Consider the following 19,578-nt stretch of genomic DNA (forward strand, 5'->3'; position numbering starts at 1 on the left):
ACTGCCTAACTAGAAAAGAAAAATTACATTTACCAATAAAAAAAAACAACATTTATTAAAAGATAGAGGGCTGCAGCACAACCTTTAATTAACAGCTTAGCTTCCAAGGGCACTTAAAACACACTGGCAACCAGGCACTGCAGAGGAGAGAAGCTACTGTCTCAAAGGTGTCTAATAAGTGGTAGCTACTATGGTGCCCTTGTGCATAGTCCTCATTCCCCCTGAGTGGATGAAAGAGAAAAATCTAGCATGTTACACATAGAATTCTTAAAAACAAAAATCTCTATCTACGGTCTGCTGGACAGCATGTACTAAACCTTCTACTTTTCCCTGAATCCCTGGTTCAGGACATGAGGAAGGATCATAATCAGAGCCACCTACCACCTCTGGGAGAAAAACTCAGATCCAACCTTGGTCTGGAAAACCATCACAACTGATGCTTTCATGGCCTAGATGAGGTGGAATCCTCTACATGGAATATAACGCTCCTCATAATTACTATAGTAGAGGCAGAAGAGGGTGGGTCCATGCACAGCGCCCTAGCATGTGCAGTGAGCTGCGTTTGCCCCATAACAGTCTTCACCAAAAACGTAGTCCTGGCTGCCTATGCCATTTTAGTGAGTTATCCCCAAAGGTGAACATGGCCTTTGCCCCTCCTCCAGGTTTGGCTAATGTTATACTCCCCTTCCCATTCATAGATGGAAAGAGGAGGATGGGACAAAACATTCTCACAACTACTTCCCTGCAGAGACAGTAGCTGGAAAATGCAGCTACTGGCTCTTCCCACAGTGGCTCCTGTATCTGTTCTTGCGGGCTTGCCAGACTAAGAGGCTCACCAAGAAAAAGGTGTGCTAAGCATATCACCTTCCACCAGGGCCCAATGCCTAGTGTGGGACTGTCATGACAGGCAGTATTCACCTGGCACCCGGGAGCCCTGCTATCACTCCTACTTTGTGGAATTGGCACCAAGAGATGAAGGTGTATGAATTTCCACCAACCTGTTGGAGGTGCAGAGAACTTAGATTCTGAATAAGGTAGAAAAAGATAACCCAAAATAAACTTTAAAATCAAGGGCCCAGCTCCCGAAGGCTTTTTGAAAGAAACTGAAGTTCCTGACAGGCCTCTGGGAGTATAGAGAAGAGCTTGAGCTTTTACTGGTTAAATAGAGTGCCCAAGGTCTGTCATGGTAAAGCATCATGTTTGTAGCTCTACAACAGACACTGTTAAAATGCTGGTATGTAGTATTTGACCTAACAGTGTCACTGTCATTATAATTATTGAAATGGTATCCCGATACAGAGGTAATGGCAAAGTGGCCATAAATTACTGGGGAAAAAATGAATGGAAAAATAGCATATTTACATACAAATTAATAGTTGTACACATCTCAAGATGTCTCAGTGTTTACTCTCCTTGTTCTAGAATCCACACTTTAAGAATAGTCTTCAAGCAAAGGTTTTACTATAATCATCACTATGTCGCCACCAAACAGTTCCCAGTGGCAAAGTACCCCAAATTCTAATTTTCTACTCTTTAATCTTAATGGGGTCACATAACTATCTAAAAGCAAATTCACCAAGAGGAAGAACACTATCACTGGGCTATTAAGGTGAAGATGAAAATAGCTGAAATTTTGTCACAAAACTATGTGCTAATAATACAATGGATATCAGGCTTATAACTGAACCTGCACCTTAAGAGAGGTTAATGCAGAACCAATTTTAACAGATATTTAAGTCCCAACTTTACAAACAGATACCAAGTTTTATCTAATTAATCTTTTAACCAATTATTCATTTTCACTCTATTCAGGTGGGTAATGGATGAAAAATATCAGGCACAGGTACAGTGGCGTAAATTCATACCAGGCTCCTGGAGGCAAGATTATGGTTGGTGCCCCTCCCCCCTACCAACAAGCCAACCCCTGTAACACAGACACATCCCCCTCACCAACATCCCTACCTCAACAGCACCCACAGACAAACTTCCCATCTAACACCCCAACCTCAGCAGCTGCAGCACCTATAGTTACTCTCACCTCAATCTAAGCAGCACCTAGAGCTACACTTACCCATACTTGCCTACCTTTTAAGTATCCTCTCTGGGAGAAGCCCGAAAAGAAGATGCAGCAGGCAAATTTTGGGGCGGGGCCTAACTGTGATGTCATTAGGACCCGCACCCAAGTGGCGGAAATTACCACTATTTACTGGTCCGCGGGTAGGGGGCAGGACTAAATGACTACATTTGCCCCACCCCTTCAGACAGCTGCCGATACCGTATTCATTTTAGCTTTATCCTGCCCGCTTCACTAGGAAGCGGTCGGGATTATGCGCGATGTGGGAGTCACCTACCCTTCCACGGCTGCTTGGGACTACCCGAAAAATCGGGAGCCTCCCGCAGCTTCCAGTAGGTTAGGCAAGTATGCACTTATCCTGTAACCAAGACTTCAGCAGCAACTACAGACACACTATCCCGCTTAACGCCCCAACCTCAGCAGCACCAAGAGACACTAACTACCAGGGATTCAGTATGATATGCCGGCTGTCGGGATCACGGTGGTCAGGAAACAGACGCCGGGATCCCGACTGCTGGAATACCAGTGGTGAGCACAGCATGTCCCCTTGCGGGCTTGCGGTGTGGTCGCCACAGGGTTATATTACCCATCTGCATGCTAAAACAGGAACTATAATGGCTGCAGAAAGCAAAAAGCATCACTGTGACCGCTGCATAATGCAGAGAGTGTCGCTGTGACCACTAGATAATGAATAAAGCATTGTTATCATGGGATGTATGTGTGTGACCGGCGGTCTTCTTACTAACGCCGGGATCCCACCCTCTAACAATGCTGATAGTCGGCATGCCGACTAACAGGGACTATTCTCACTCGTGGGTGTCCATGACACCCATAGAGTGGGAATAGAACTTATGGTGAGTGCAGCTCGCCACCAAAACTCGCAGCGTGGCGAGTGCAGCAAGGGGTTTCGTTGCGCTCCCACCACCCCCACGCAAGCCATCTCGAAACCGGGATCCCGACATTAGTATGGTCACTGGCGGTCAGACATACCCAACCCGTTATCACAGCTAGATAATACACAAAGCGTCACTGTGGCTGCAAAATAGTGTGGAGACCATCAGTGAGCCACATATAGCAAAGCTTATGAATACAACCCCCCATCCCTCACTAAACACATTAATACATCACCCCCAGCACAGACAGTATTAGGACAACAACTCACCCCCTCCCTACACAACCAGAAAAGAACCAACACACCCCTTTCCATTGCATAACTATACCTTCACCCTCACTACACTCCCCACTGGGCACTTACTTGTCCAGTAGGAGGCTCTGTCTTGTCCCTGTTCTGCTGAGCTCCGGGGAACAGGAACAGACTACACACATATTTCAGGAATCAGGATACACTGAAGAGGCGGAGACTTTAGATGAAGGGGCGGGGTCTTGGGCAGGGTCAGAAGGTAGTATATTAGAACGGTCAGAGTAGAGGAGTGGACGGGGACTCAGTATGAGGGAGCGGGGTCATAGCGAGTTACAGAATGGTCAGACAAGATGGAGGAGGGGGCGGGTCATTGTGAGTGACATTAGAATGGTCAGAGGAGGAAGCTGGAACTCAGAATGAAGGGGCTGGGATCTTAACCAGAGACAGGAGGGAGTAGATTAGAAAAGTCAGACAGGGTAGAAGAGTGGGCCGGGACTCAGTATCAGGGGGCAGGGTCATAGCAAATGACATTAGAATGGACAGACAGGGTAGTGGAGTAGGCAGGGACTCTGAGTGGGTGGGGTCATGGAGAGTGATATTAGAATTGTCAGAAGAGGGGGCTGGGACTCAGGGTGAGGGGCGTGGGTATTGGACAGGGACAGGAGGGGGGATAATCAGTAGAAGAAAAGAGTAACAGATAAGAGCAGGTTGGGGCGGAGACTCTGGGATGTCAGGCGGCAGAGACTGGAAGGGATTACATGTGGCATTCCGCTCTCGCAGCTCAGGGTGCAGCCATTACAAAGTGAGAAGGATCCGCCACTGCAGCAGCGCAAACTCGGGAGGAGTGCACAGTGCAGCTACTGTATAAACAGCATGGATGTAACTGACAGCTGAGCACAGGCAGAGAATGCTGTGCTCAGAAATGCGGAGGGTGATAAATACACTCACAGAACATGGGTGGGGCAATGGAGTAGGTGTGCCCCCTGGAGGCTCAGAGCCCGGCGGCAACTGACTCCGTTGTCTCCCCGGAGTTCCGCCCCTTCACAGGTAGTTTTACAAGACAACTAGGTATATAGGTATATGTATTAAGCCTTAAAAAGTGATCAAGTGGAAAGGGATATTGGGGTCTAATCATGAAGCAGAGAAAAGTGTGGATAAGTTAGCCAGTGGAGAAGTTGCCATGGCAACCAATCAGCTGCTAAGTATAATTTTATAAAATGCACTTTGTTACCTCAACACTGATTGATTGCTATGAGCAAATTTCTCCACTGGCTCACTTCTACACTCTTTTCACTGCTTCATGCATACAGTAAACCCCAAAGAGTAATAAAGTACCAGCCAACCCGCTTTATAACTGCCATGTTACAGGGTGTATTTGAAAAATCACAGGAGCTGATTGGCTGGTACTTTATAATGTTCCACTTTTTAAGACTTAGGGGGACATGTAACAAGCAGTGATAAAAGTGGAGAAGTGAGTCAGTGGAGAAGCTGCCCGTGGCAACCAATCAGCTGCTCTGTATACCTTTTACAGTATGCAAATTATAAATGTTACGTCAATGCAGATTGGTTGCCATGGGTAACTTCTCCACTGGCTCACTTCTCCACTTTTGTCACTGCTTACTACATATCCCCCTTAATACATTTGGGCCTAAAGTCCCATTTATCACAATTTTTCTCTCTTTTGGATTTTCTATTAAGATCCATACACACGGTGAGATTTGGGCTATGCCCTATTCTCACTATGTGACATGGACTGTGGTCGGTATTGCAAGCAAAGATGACTCTGCTTGCGATACCGATTTTGGCTAAGTGACAATTTTGACTAACGTTTACATGAGATAGTAAAAATGGACTTGTCTGCACAGTCTATTTTTGCTTGCGATGCCGTCCTGCGGGACCGCGCATTGGCATCGCAAGCTGTGTACACACATGGTGCAATATGCACTAACTTTCCTTACGATTTTGACTATTTAGTCAAAATCGTAAGAACAGTTAAGTCCATATCACACCTTAAGAATTTTGAAACACCAAATGTTTGCTTGTAAAAAAAACAAAAAAAAAAAACAGGATTTATGTATTTAAATTAACTAAGTTATCTTTTGTAAGGATGTGGGCGAGTTACTGATTTTCACCTCATACCAGACATGAACACTATGATATGGAGAAATTATTACAATAAAATAAATTAGATAATGTTATCTTTCCACCCCTATAATTGCTTTTGAAATAGAATTATGTAAAATAAATTAAGCCAGTGATTGTATTAAACCAATAACTGTAGTGAGACCAGCTATATCCCAATTACTTATTTTGCTCAGTATATTAGAAAAGGATTTAATAGCAAGCAATAAGGGAAATTTAAGTTTGTTTGCTTTTATGTAATACACAGAGCACCTATATATTCTTGGTGTTTGCAATTAATGTTATAATTCTGCATTTGGGTAATCTATTTTTTGCAATTACAAACTAGACAAACTAAAATAATGACAAGTAAAATTAAAATAATACTAAAAGCCATAAAAGGTTATGTAGTGTCCTACATAACCTTTTTGGATCTGTGACCTTATATTTGCTGAGTATTTGGCTCAGTCCCATGAAAACATCTGTTCCCGTTGTAGGTACATTGAAAAGACCTTTCTCTCTGTTGGATTTGCGGTATAGTCTGCGTGCCCTTTCCTGACGGTTCTCCCAATTTACACAACCTGTAAATCAACTTATGGACTAACAGCAGCAGGTCCACTTCCCATCACCCTGTCCCAGCCAGCCGGACCAGTGGACTGCTGTGAAGATGCTTCCATCATGTCATCAAATGACAACATGTGGGAAAGGGGCCTGAAGGATGCATCTGTACACTTCCCACAAAGGAGTCACTTTGAAACATTGACAGATGCATCTGTCACATTGCACCTTCAGCTAACCTGATACACCATGGCTTGACACGTTACAGCTGTCCAGCAGTGTCTGCAGATCTCTCACGATGCGTCCGTAAGCCTCTTCCAGGGAGAACTGGTGTTTCTTGGTCTGCATGATGGTTAGAAAAAAGCGTTCATTTTAATAGCTAAACACATACTGATGTACATTCATTTGTATTACTATTTCTCTAATTGTGCACTGCTGCAGATTTACTGGTACTTTAGAAAATACTTAATTATATTCCTAATGTCATTATTAAATAATAATAATTCTGATGGGATTTTTCGATAATAATACGTAATGTAAACATAGTCTGTCCACAAAGTACTTACCAATTGTTTATATATAAGCTTAAAATAAAAGTAATCAAGGGGCGTGGCCTGGAGGCTGAACTGAAAGGCAGCACATTCTGAGAGCTCCTCAGAGATCAGGGAGTTTTGCCTTTAAAAATCACTCCCTGCCTGAAAAAACCCCTCCAAACTTGTTCCCCCTGACGGAGGGGACATCCATCGGTGGTGGGGTAGTGCTGCGGAATCGGGGAGCCGGTCTCCCGGCTCCTGCGGGTTGCGGCCTACCCACCACTCAGAAGCCGGGGCCTAAATTTTGGAGTCTCCAGCGGCGGCGGGCCTTACGGAGCCTCAGCACCATCCCTGAGGCACCCTCAAGTGCCCCGACGCGGACCCCCTGGGAGCTGACTTGCGTCTCCCCGTGCTGACAGGCCGGGGGAGGTGGCAGGAGAACGGGGAACTGGCCGTGGTGCGGACGCCGGAGATCAGGAGCTCCGGAGACGGCGGCCATTTTAGACCTCTGACCCCGGGACAGAGCGGCGGACTCGGGACCCGGCGGCCTCCACTGCACCTAGAGGTGAGCTGGTCCCCCAATACACTCTCCCCCCTACCGCTGCATGCACCTCACGCCAGCGGGCGGACACTGCCAGTCTCCTCGTGCTGGACGCCGGAGGGAGACACAGCACCGCAGCAACACCGCACCTGCACCAGCTTCTTTTCTCTGAGGCTGGCCCTCAGTCCCAACCCTGCAGCCTTCTAATCCTCATAAGGGGCACCACCAGCCACATTAAGCTTGAGGGCTCTGGAGACCCTCTGCCCTCTCCTTACCTGGCCTGCTAGGTGGCACCCGGTTTGCGGATCTTGTCTGGTCGCTGGGAAGCCCCACTCGACGACCATCACGGTTGCTGACGTCGGTCCTCCCCCCCCCCCTGCCTTAAGGTGCAACTGGGCTAAACAGAGTGCCATCCTCCTGCCACAGAAGGCTCCAACACCCCCCCAGTATCAAAATTTCATATAACTTGCTGAAGGCCTTTGATATTCCCCTTTTGTGCTGGACTTTTCTGTATTACAATATCACAGGCCAGTGAGCGCCATCTCCTGGTCTCTGCCTGTAACTACGCCTGCTATATATATTCTAGTCTCCTATGTTATTACCTAGCAGAGAAATGTGCTGCTGACTGCATATGGGCGCGACCATGGGGGTCTTGTTCCTGTGAATTCTCAATTCCTGTCTCGTGATGGATCACTAGCTATTTATGCTATTACTCTGATATGCCCTATGACCTCTCTTAATTCCGGGACTGTCACACATCATGCCTAAGTCCAAAGCCAAGAAAAATACGTCTTCTGCGGAAATTTCCTCCTTTATTTCTAAGATGAAGCCTAGTTCCACTAAAATACCGGCCGTCCCACCGCCCGCCCCGGTTTCAGAATCTGAGGAAGATTCATCTGCCCCAGACCCCTCCATGAAAGATTGCATTTCCTCTATCCTGGCGGAGATGAAGTCGCTGAAACAAGCTTTTCACTCGGAGATCCATAAAGCCATCTCGGGGCTCAAGGTGGAAATATCTGATCTTGGGGCCCGCACTAATGACGCTGAACAAAAAATTGACGAAGTCATTGCTTTCCAGCAGGAACTGGAACACTCAGTCTACGTTATGCAGGAGGATATTTACTTGCTCCAAGACCAACAGGAAGACGCAGATAATCGTGCACGACGTAATAACCTGCGCATTAAACACATTCCGGAGTCGGTGGAACCAGCACAATTGGAAGATTTCCTCCTTAGATTTTTCCAACACCTCCTTCCGGACGTCCCGCGGGAACAGTTCCTCCTGGACAGAGCTCACCGGGCCTTGCGCCAAAAACCCTCGACTTCGTCCCCTCCAAGAGACGTAGTTCTACGATGTCATTACTTTAAAACCAAGGAAAAAATCCTAACAGCGGCCCGGAATAGAGACATGTGTATATTTGACACCCACAAGCTAATGGTGTTTCAGGACTTATCCCCTACCACTCTTAAGAGGCGCTTCGACCTGCGGGAGTACACCCAAATCCTCAGGGAAAACCAAATTCGTTACAGATGGGGTTACCCTTTTGCCCTTATTGTGCAACTCGATGGGAAGAGATTGTTGGCACGCTCGAGGGAGGAGGCTCACCGGCTTCTTTTGAGACTTAACCTTTCCCCCCCGGAATCTGATAAACCTGACTCCACACGAGAAGCTCCAGTTCTTCAACGTACTCCAGTCTCACCCCTCCCGCAACGGGCGCCTCGACGCCTTTGGTTGACAGTCCCGGCAAAAACCTCTGTGAGACATGACCCCTCGTGAACATTTCTTCACAGCTGCATTGCCGGGTTACTATATGTTATTTTCTACTGCTTTGTATACTAGCTTAGAGGTTTACAGGTTAATTCTTGCTACAGTGTTCATATATCTGAACATATGTTCTCTTTGTTCATGAGAGTCAAAAATGGTTCATTACGGTTAATTGTTGGTATGTCCCCCCAGGTCGCCTTCCCCCCATATATTTGGTCGGTGGGCCCCTTGATACTCGAGGCCATACCCCCCACCGAGCTAGTATAGTCAGTTTTGAGCATAGGGGAGAATTCCTCTCCCTTAATACCCCATACGGGAGCTCAAACATCCAGACCCGTACGATACGTACAATGGGTCATTGGCTCGGTACGTTATATATGTTCATTTCTTTTCATTTTGCATTGTTCTTTATGTTTCTATCCTCCTTTTTTCCTTTTCTCTCTCTACCCCCCACTCCTCTCCTCTTCTCCCCCCTGTCCCCCAGGGAGATCATTTATGGGCCCTTTGGGCCATTAGAGTTTTTTTTTTTCCACCTGTGCAATCATGTCTGTTAACATAATATCCTATAATGTGAAGGGTCTCAATAGTCCCCAAAAGAGGACCAAACTATTTCTCTTTTTGAAACAGGTAGGGGGAGATCTGGTATTCCTCCAGGAGACACATTTTAAAGGTACTTCCCACCCTGAATTACGTTCTAGACGCCATCCTGTCGCCATACACGCCTGTGATCATTCCCAGAAGAAAAGAGGGGTCGCCATATTAATCCCCGCTCATCTACACTTAGAATCAGAAAAAATTGTTAGGGACAAGCGCGGAAGGTTCCTCATTATAGTAGGCAAGCTTAATAATGTCCCCATCACCTTGGTCAATATCTATGCCCCCAATGTCAATCAAGCCTCGTTTTTCGCCTCCTTAGATTCTAAAATTGCTCAGTATAGGAAAGGTGACATTTTAATGGCGGGAGATTTCAACACTATACTCCATCCTAGTCTTGATCGCTCCAGCTCCCTGCCAACATCCCAGGCCCATACACATACCCGCAACTCCCGAGCCCTGCAGTCCCTACTTAAAAATCACTTACTCTTCGATTCCTGGAGGGTGGTCGACCCCTTAGTTAAAGATTACACATTCTTTTCCCCAGTGCATAATCTATACACTAGAATTGATATGATTATGGTAGGAAGAGACCTCACTTCTCGAATCCAGAAATGCTGTAGTCATCCAATTACGTGGTCTGACCATGCCCCGATATCCTTATCTCTGTCTGGGCTGGCTCGCACTCTTTCCCCCCCCTCTTGGTCCCTTAACGATGCCCTCCTCCAACAGACCGATGTACCGCAACAAATTACTCAGGCATTGAATGATTATTTTAATGATAACCAAACCCCTGGTATATCGGACATGACCCTGTGGGAGGCGCATAAAGCGGTCCTTAGAGGCCATTTCATTCAGATTGCGGCCAGGCTCACCAAACAGCGCTCCCAAAAGATCTTAGAGCTTTCTGACCAACTCCACCTTTTGGAGGAGGTTCATAAGTCTTCTCTAAACCCTGCCGACTTAGACAAACTACTTAAAGTTAGGGGTGAACTTAATATGCTGTTGTCTCATAAGACTGAACAATGCCTTAGACGCCTCAACCAGATTTATTACGAAAAAGGGGATAAAGCAGACAAAATCTTGGCCAGGAAGTTGAGGGCTCAGATCTCCTCAAAAAATATCTTATCTATTCGTACCAAACAGGGAACACTAACACACGACCCCGACCGCATTCTGGGTGAATTCGAGGAATTTTATAAGCTATTGTATAACACGGAGGCAGTCCCTTCGTCGCCCTCACCGAGATTCGAGGAGGGGATCAAATCCCTCTTAGATAAGTGTGACCTACCGTCACTGAGCAGGGCGACAGTCTCTCAATTAGGCTCCGAAATAACTGTGGAAGAGTTAGATAACGCACTTAAAACTCAGAAATCTGGTAAAGCCCCGGGCCCTGACGGGATGTCAATTATGTATTACAAGAAATTTAAAGGGATCCTACTGCCCCATCTCTGTAGGCTCTTCAATGGCTTCCTCAGAGGTAACCCTCTATCACCCCGGGCTCTAGAGGCACGCATAGTTTTAATTCACAAACCTGGGAAGGACCCCAACTCCTGTGCTAGCTACCGCCCCATCTCTCTACTAAATAAAGACATTAAAATCTTTGCCAAAATTCTTGCCCTGAGACTAAATTCAGTTCTCCCGCGTCTGATCCATGCGGACCAGGTGGGCTTCATCCCAGGCCGACAAGCTAGGGACAATACCCGCAGAACCATTGACCTGGTTCATCTGGTCAATAAAGCTAAATTGCCCTCTGTCCTTCTCTCGCTTGATGCGGAGAAGGCTTTTGATAAAATACTTTGGCCTTTCATGTTCGCTACCTTGCGTAGGTTCGGCCTGGGGGGAAGTCTACTTCAGGGTATACAGGCACTCTACTCCAACCCTTCTGCCAGGGTCCGGGTTAATGGTAAAGACTCTCCCCTCTTCCAAATCAATAACGGTACACGCCAGGGGTGCCCCCTGTCTCCGTTAATTTTTGCCATGACCATCGAACCCTTGGCGTGCATGGTTAGGGCTAATCCTGATATTAAGGGCATCACTGTAGGCGACGAGGAGTTCAAACTGTCATTATTTGCAGACGATGTTCTGTTAACTCTGTCTTCACCTAATATTTCTATCCCCAACCTATTTAAAACCCTATCATTATATTCGCATTATTCGGGATATCGTATTAACTATTCTAAATCTGAGGCCCTCCCTTTGCATCTCAATGAGGATACCAGATCTCTCCTAGCTGCTAACTTTAATTTTGCTTGGCGCTCCAAAAAAATTAAATACCTAGGCGTGTTCATCACAAACTCCTACGACTCCCTATACCCAGAGAACTTTCCAGCCTTATTTAAGTGTATAGAGTCGGACCTTCGGGCATGGGACAAGCAGATTATAGCCTGGTTCGGACGGATAGTCTCAGTAAAAATGAACATCCTACCCAGGCTCTTATACCTGATTCAAACAATTCCCGTACGCATTCCCGCTGAGGCCTTAGCCCGAATGCAGAGACTCTTCCTAAAATTTATATGGTCAGGCAAGCCTCCTAGAATTAAGACCTCTACTTTGGTACGGGACCCACTAGCTGGAGGCAGAGGTTTGCCGGACATTCGTAAATATTATCATGCAACTCACCTGAGCCAGGCTGTCGCCTGGTTTTCCCCAGCGCCCCATCTACCCTGGATTCGAATTGAGCGGCTAGCGGCCGGGGTCTCCAATTTGGTTTCCCTACTAACGCCGACTAAGTCAATCCAGACAATGCAAACATGTCCCCCTCCCACTAAATTTACCTGCTCCCTGTGGTGTTTCTGCATTCGGCATTATGGTTTATCCACTTTCCCCTCGCCCATCACCTCCATTTGGGACAATCAGGAATTTCCCCCGGGTTCCACCTTACGGTCCCACCCATGGTTCCACCTGAGCCCGCGCCCGGGACTGGTGTTTGACTTCATAGAGGGTTCCTCCTGGCGCTCCCTTCAGTCCCTACGGGACAAATATGATATCCCCCAACCTGTATTCTATGAGTATTTACAAATTCGTTCTTTCCTAAGCTCCCTTTCAAAATCCCAAGTCATACGTCAACTTACCCCCTTGGAACGTTTGTGTATTTATTCTCCTATGCGACAGGGTATTATTTCCATACTCTATAGCTTACTACGTTCTCTGAAAGCAGCGAACATACTTCCCCATGAGCGTAAATGGGAACAGGACCTTGGCCCACCCCCTGCAGAGGACTCATGGGAAATCATCAGGCAAAATGTAGCCCAGTCCTCAATTTCCTCCTTAGTGAAGGAAAATTCCTATAAAGTCTATACTAGATGGTATCGGGTCCCAGCAACACTGCATAAGATTTTCCCCGGGTCGTCCCCATTATGTTGGCGCGGATGTGGCCAGACTGGAGACTTTAAGCACATCTGGTGGTCTTGCCCCAAAATATGCACGTTTTGGGCCCAGGTGGAAACCCTCATTGGTTCCATTTTCCACTCGCAAGTAGTATTGGGCCCTTGGTCGGCCCTCCTGGGCCTACCTCTGCCCAACTTTGACACCCAGGCGAGTAGTCTGGCACTCCAAATTCTACACGCCGCCAGATGTGTGATAGCTAAAAATTGGAAAAAAACCATTTCCCCCCCTAGGAGCATGTTGATAGCCAAAATATGGCATATTTCCATGATGGAGAAAATCACGGCCTCCCTACGGGACAGGTCAGAGAAATATAGGAGGATATGGGATCCTTGGTTCACCTATACTACGCCCTCTAATGCCGGAGTGTGATACCCTCCATCATATGGTTCTCAACAAGCAAACGAAGTAATATACTGTCCACAGTTGAAAAATTGGTAAAGAGTGCAGATAGGAGGTGCTACCTCCCTTGACATGGTTCTACCTTGTATGTATGTTACTATGATGATCCCCCACTCTCCCCCTTCCCCCCGTCCCCTTTCCCCCTCTCTCTCTTATTCTCTTCTTTTCTCCTTCTATTCTTCTCTTCATTTTTATGTTTAAACACAAAAAAAATTGTTGTCGATATATATATATATATGGTATTGATGATGTACTTCCCTGTTGTTGTTACATTTGGTTATTCCCCACGGGATAACGTGTATGTAATTTTGAATATTTCATTTGGAGTCATCATCTCCTGTTTGTCATGTACCAGCATATTCGACTTCTCTTCAATAAAAATATAAATAAAAAAAAAAAAAAATAAAAGTAATCGATTTAAGTAAGGAGATGCTTAACCCCAAATGTGTTGTGCCCTTAAGGGGGCACAAAACCTTTGAGGTTGGAGTCAGACTTTTGCAGTAGAACAGTTTACACACTTCCATTGATAGAGATTTTAGAATGGACTCCTCTCATATTCAAACATAGCATCACTTGCCCAGACAAGATGGCAGTCTTTCACCAAGGAATGTCAGTTGCTCTCAATAGAGGTAACTCCAAATTGAAATTGGACAATTGTGACGACAGAAGCCAGGCTCCAGGGCTTGGGGGATGCTCTAGTTTTGCATTGTTGGTTCTGGGGTGTGTGGTCCCCAGCAGAAGCAAGGCTTCCGATAATCCTAAAACATTTAAGAGTGGTGCTAAAGAGTCCACTTCAAGGTCACCTTCTGCTGTGGAGACAATATCATTATTCCAGTAGTGTCAGGATTTGTTTTTCATTTATTGGATGTTGTGTTGGACTTTGAGCCTATGTCACTAGGACTCTTAACCTTATGGTTCTATATGATGCATACAATGGGGGTTATCCTACATACAAACAAGTGGTAGATGGATTATGGATGTGATTCGCCACACATACACTGCGGTAATGTTGCATTTATGACCTGATTCAGGTAGCAGGCACACACAATGAATATTACTCTGAATTCAAGGTGGACTGCACATGTGAGGAATGTCTCCAATGTTGTTGCTTGCACTGCCCCCAAGTCGCAGCATTATTGGCGTGCTGTTTGGGATGTGGAGCAGGGGTGGCCCTCCATTTTGTAGACGTGTCTTGGCCAGGTACTGCATCTTCCAACAGAGATTTCCTGGTCCTGGAAGAGTGAAAACTGAAGGATGCAGCAGCAGATCACAGAAGCCGGCAGCTACAGTGTGTACTGCAAACATCTGTGAATCAGACCCTTAATCAGCAGGTGCCTCTTAAGCATTGCAGCACAGCGCTTATGCTGAGGAACTGTATTGGGCAGCTATCTACCCTTCGCTCCACAGTCTTATCAACTTTTACAGGTTCAACGTATTTGTGGTTTTAGACTGCTGCAATTCTGTGAGCACACCCTCCCAATGGGGCAACTGTGGGACGTCCCCAAGGATTGTGTCCCCTATAGCATGATTCAGTATACAGGATTTCCATTCAATCCTTTTCCCTGGTCCAATGGGGATCACTATGTACAACCCTTTTTTACGGTCTAGTTCTTCTGTTTAAAGCTTATAAGTGATAAATGATTTTTGAGGGCAATGTTATTTCTCTCTCTTTCTTTTAGTTTTTTCTCTGGTTCCATCCCATAGCGCTTGGTTAGAGAAATAACTGCGTGTCTAGCAGGATGAAGATGTGGTGCCCAAGTCCTGAAGCAGACTACCTATCACACAAGGGTTAAGTGTTTCCCAATGGATTCAGAGACAATGAAATAACACATGTATAAAACTCCACACAGGCCAGTCCTGCACCAATTTAACATAGTGACTGAACAGCCAGATTACTTCACTGGAACTTGACAGAGTAAACAAACCAAATTTACTGCCACAACAATAGTAATCATATTAATTGCCCAATATAGTTTACGATACTGTGGTGTGTGAGTTGCCTATCCCCCTGATATCTGGGGGAACCTCACAATTTTTCGGGGAAGTCCCTCGGAAGAGCAGTGAAGTGGGCAGGATGTGGAGATGAAACGAAGATTTGCAGCTCCATGTAAAGGGGTGCGGGGCTAAAGGACAATGAAATGGTGTCATTTTAGCGCCACCCCTTCTACATGGAGCTGCAAATCACATTTTACTGCTAAGGGGCCATGGCTACAGATGAAAACACTTGGCCCCGACCCTAGAACTAATCGGCTACACCTCTTCTCCAGGCTTCTCCCAGAAAGGAGAAATAAAAAATTGCCAAGTTGGCCCAGGGCCAATGTCTTATAAATGAATATAGCATGGAGCAGTGCTATCCAAGCAGTTTATTGGAGGTCAGGAAGACACACAAAAATGGTTAGATGGCCACATATCGACAGGTAACCCATAGGATATAGATTTCAATTTTAGTCTGAATTTATAATCATTTATTGGATGCAGTCCACAAACAACCCTTTTGTGAAACAGTGATTTTTCTATGTATATATCAGTTTAACTTGTCAATCAATAGAAGAAAAAAACAGGCAGATTATTGCATAACAGGAAAGCAAAGATTATGGATTATTACATATATACTAGTTACCAACCCATCAAATTGATGAAACAACATATCATTGTCAGCGCTGATGACTATGCGCCTGAACGTAGCAACACTTGAATTGTCGGGCACCATCTAGTGTATATACATACACAGTATATGTGTATACACACACACATTATATATATAATATATATATATATATATATATATATATACATACATATACATACATACACATACATATATACACAGTCAGGACTTAGTCTGCTTGCATTTGTGAAGCATGCATTTGTTAAGGATGTATTTTAAGGATGAAGTTAGAACCGGAACTGAAAACCATCTCTCCTTTCTTCACAGGTAAAAACACCATCTTCATGCTTGTATGTCTGAGTCTATCATCTCTCTCTGGCTACATATTTCACACCCCAAGAAAGTTCGTCTGCAAATGTCTGATCTGTTTTCATTGCTGATCTCCTCTGTTAATTAGCTGAACTTCTGATTGCACACCTCTCCCTTTGCCAACTGATATAGGGGGTAATTCTGAGTTGATCGCAGCAGGAATTTTGTTAGCAGTTGGGCAAAACCATGTGCACTGCAGGGGAGGCAGATATAACATGTGCAGAGAGAGTTAGATTTGGGTGGGTTATTTTGTTTCTGTGCAGGGCAAATACTGGCTGCTTTATTTTTACACTGCAATTTAGATTGCAGATTGAACACACCCCACCCAAATCTAACTCTCTCTGCACATGTTAAATCTGCCTCCCCTGCAGTGCACATGGTTTTGCCCAACTGCTAACAAAGTTCCTGCTGCGATCAACTCGGAATTACCCCCATAGTGTGTAGCATTTAAGAGCAATATTATCAAGGCCTGCAGTCAGGACTTGGCCTGCTTGCATTTGTGAAGTATTTTAAGGACAGAGTTAGAACCGGAACTTGAACTGGATTTGGACTACGCTAGAATATCTAATTAAACTAGTTCCCCAAACACTGCAACTCAGGATCATTATGTGGCCTCTCCTCACCTCTGCCATGAGAACACCAGGATCAATGCCTACTACTCCTCTGTCCAAGAACATCATGACTGCCGCCGGGACTACCCGTCAAGCTGAACAGGGAACTGAGGGGCGTGTGCACCAGGACCAGACTTTACTGGGTCATTTTCATTGGACATTAGTGTGTTTCCCACATTCTCACACCCACCCGCACTGCTCTCATGAGACCAGGACATTTATAATTTTCGCAAAATTGCAGCAAAGAAGGCAAGTAAGGTGCTAGCGTGCATAAAACGGGGAATTGAGATAAGGGACGAGAGTGTAATCCTGCCGCTGTACAAATCATTGGTACGTCCGCACCTGGAATATTGTGTTCAATTTTGGGCACCACATTATAAAAAAGATATTTGTGAACTCGAAAGGATTCAAAGGCGTGCTACTAAATTGATTAAAGGGCTAGAGGGACTGGAGTATGAGGAAAGGCTCACTAGGTTGAAATTGTATACACTAGAAAAGAGGCATCTAAGAGGAGACATTATCAATATCTTCAAATATATAAAGGGAAATTACAAAGAGTTTTCAGAGGAATTGTTTATTAAAAGAACTCCATACTCAACGTAGGAAAGGGTTCTTCACTGTTAGGGCAATAATGATCTGGAATTCCCGGCCAGTGAAGTTGGTAATGGCGGACTCTATAGCTGTATTTAAAAACGGATTGGATACATTTCTGACAGAAAATGATATCCAAGGTTATAGCATTTAAAATACTGACATTTTTAATCTGGGAGGAACATGATTTACAGTTGGTAACTAAAAATAAAACATTACTTCAATTAGGACATTATAATGAACACGGTTTAGGACAGATTACAGGTTGAACCCGATGGGCATTTTGCCTCTTTTCAACCTCATTAACTATGTTACTATGTAAAATAATGTTAGTACAGTTTTCCTGCAAATGTGTCTTTCTCTTCTCTTTCTTCTTACAGCGTACTTCCACCCCACTGTGTGCTATTCCTGTAATGTTTACTTCCATTGGTTGCACACCCTGCCAGCAGTAACCTACGCAGTGCGCCCCACATGGCTGCCTCGGATGGTTCCTCTGTGGGCAGGGTGTGCTTCATTTGGATCTTTCCATGAAGGGTATAGCATACTCCTACACACTTGTCAGTTATCCCATACATGCATTTGGCCCTTGTATGGCTCATCTCCCACTGTGTAGCCTTCGTAGTGCGCCCAACATGGCTGCCTTATCTGGTGCGCTTGTGGATGGGATTAAAAATACATGGACCTGATGGTTTTGTTGGTACCCTACTCTGAACTTTATGACTCTGCAATCTCCCCATTTTGTGCTAACTCTTCTAAGGTGGACTATTCCACCCTGGGTAATCTTATGCAGTGCGCCCAAGATGGCTGCCGCACCTGTTACCTTGTGAGGGTGGAATACACAACCCCTGGAGGTTATTACCCAAAATGCATACACCAATCATGCATTATGCTTTCTGTGTGCTCGAGGTTTTTTTTTTATGTCTGTGTGGTTTATCTTTTGACGTATTACTTAAATCTTCTGTATTATGTGCATTGTTTGAGTTCAAGTTGGCGCCGCGGATGGCTGCCTCAGTGCTGCTCTGCCAAGCAGCCTTTGTTTTTAGTGTTACATGTATAATATGTCTGTCTAATATGTTGAGTCTATCGTCCAGTTGCAATGTGCAGTATGAACTCATACGTGCAATGTTTGTAATGTATGCTACGTTTTTTCCCCCCTTCATGATGCTGCTTAGCAATGCATTGTACCACAAAAAATTCCTAGTGTACATGAGTACACCTGGCCAATAAAGCGGATTCTGCTTCTGACATACATACATATACCTACATTTGGATTTTGTTTTTATTCTCTTCCATTATTTGTGCTCACTAATTGTCTGCACTTTACCAGGACTACAAGGATGAACATGTCATGAGTACTTTTTAAAATGACTACATAGTACAATGTTTTATGTTTCAGGGAAAGCAGAAATCCTCACCACTGCAAGGTCCTGCTCCACTGCGACAAAGCTTTCCTCACTAGTCTTGAGCTTCCCAGAAAGATCCATAATTTGCTTGTTTTTCTTCTCAATTTCTGCTTTAAACTCATTAATCATGTAGGAAGACTCTTCCTCCAATCTAAAAATGTAAATCAAGAAAAAGAAAACCTATGTCACCCAGTAATTACAATGAAATCTCCATTGACAACAAGATTATTTTGAAAACAACTAGAAGTATTTTTTTTCTAAAACAGGTACATTGGGGGGGGGAGGCAAAAATTCAGTGCTAGGATCCTCACGAATACTACCGGTAAAAAAACATTGCTTCCTTTTCCTTGTACAAAATACAGTAGTAATCTTAAGTAATGTTTTCTTACCATAGCACCTGGAAGTGCTGCAGCCACATGTCACATGATACCCCAGCACTACCTTAAGCTAAACTGAATCAGCCTGTTACATAAATGTCCATACAGTAACTTATTTATATGAAATGGGCTTAACACCTTCCACACACTGCAAAATATATTAGTGAATCAGATTTCCAGCACTATTCAGCACAATCAATCTATTCGATCCCCTAACAGGTTGGGGTCATCAGAAAGACAATATGCTGCATTATAGTGGAGAATTATTTCCCCATTTTGTGGGATTAATAACATACCAATCCTAGATTACTGACAAGATAATGCGCTTCTTAAAAGGGGTACACACGTAGCGATTTTTACTTAATTTCTAAGATAACTAGATTGCTTAAAAATTAAGCGCCCCGCATTTAGGGTGCAGGCGACAGTGATGCGCGGTCCCACGGGCTGCTATCGCCAGCTCTAGATTTGGTCAAATCTAGTCCGGTCGCTCACTTTATCGCTGT

The 19,578-nt window shown here is 44.9% G+C and overlaps 1 protein-coding gene across 2 annotated transcripts in view; it reads right to left on the bottom strand.

Annotated features, from left to right (window-relative positions):
* Nucleotides 1-19,578, bottom strand: part of CCDC171 (coiled-coil domain containing 171) — a 242,124-nt gene that overhangs the window by 141,892 nt on the left and 80,654 nt on the right. For both annotated transcript variants that reach the window (XM_063914189.1, XM_063914190.1), the window contains 2 exons: nucleotides 18,711-18,849; nucleotides 6,134-6,236 (listed from right to left, as the gene is read on the bottom strand). In XM_063914189.1, coding sequence (XP_063770259.1) covers nucleotides 6,134-6,236; nucleotides 18,711-18,849 — 242 coding nt within the window. The remainder of the gene's footprint in view (nucleotides 1-6,133; nucleotides 6,237-18,710; nucleotides 18,850-19,578) is intronic.

Source organism: Pseudophryne corroboree, chromosome 1, assembly GCF_028390025.1.
Source record: "Pseudophryne corroboree isolate aPseCor3 chromosome 1, aPseCor3.hap2, whole genome shotgun sequence".
NCBI classification, from domain to species: domain Eukaryota; kingdom Metazoa; phylum Chordata; class Amphibia; order Anura; family Myobatrachidae; genus Pseudophryne; species Pseudophryne corroboree.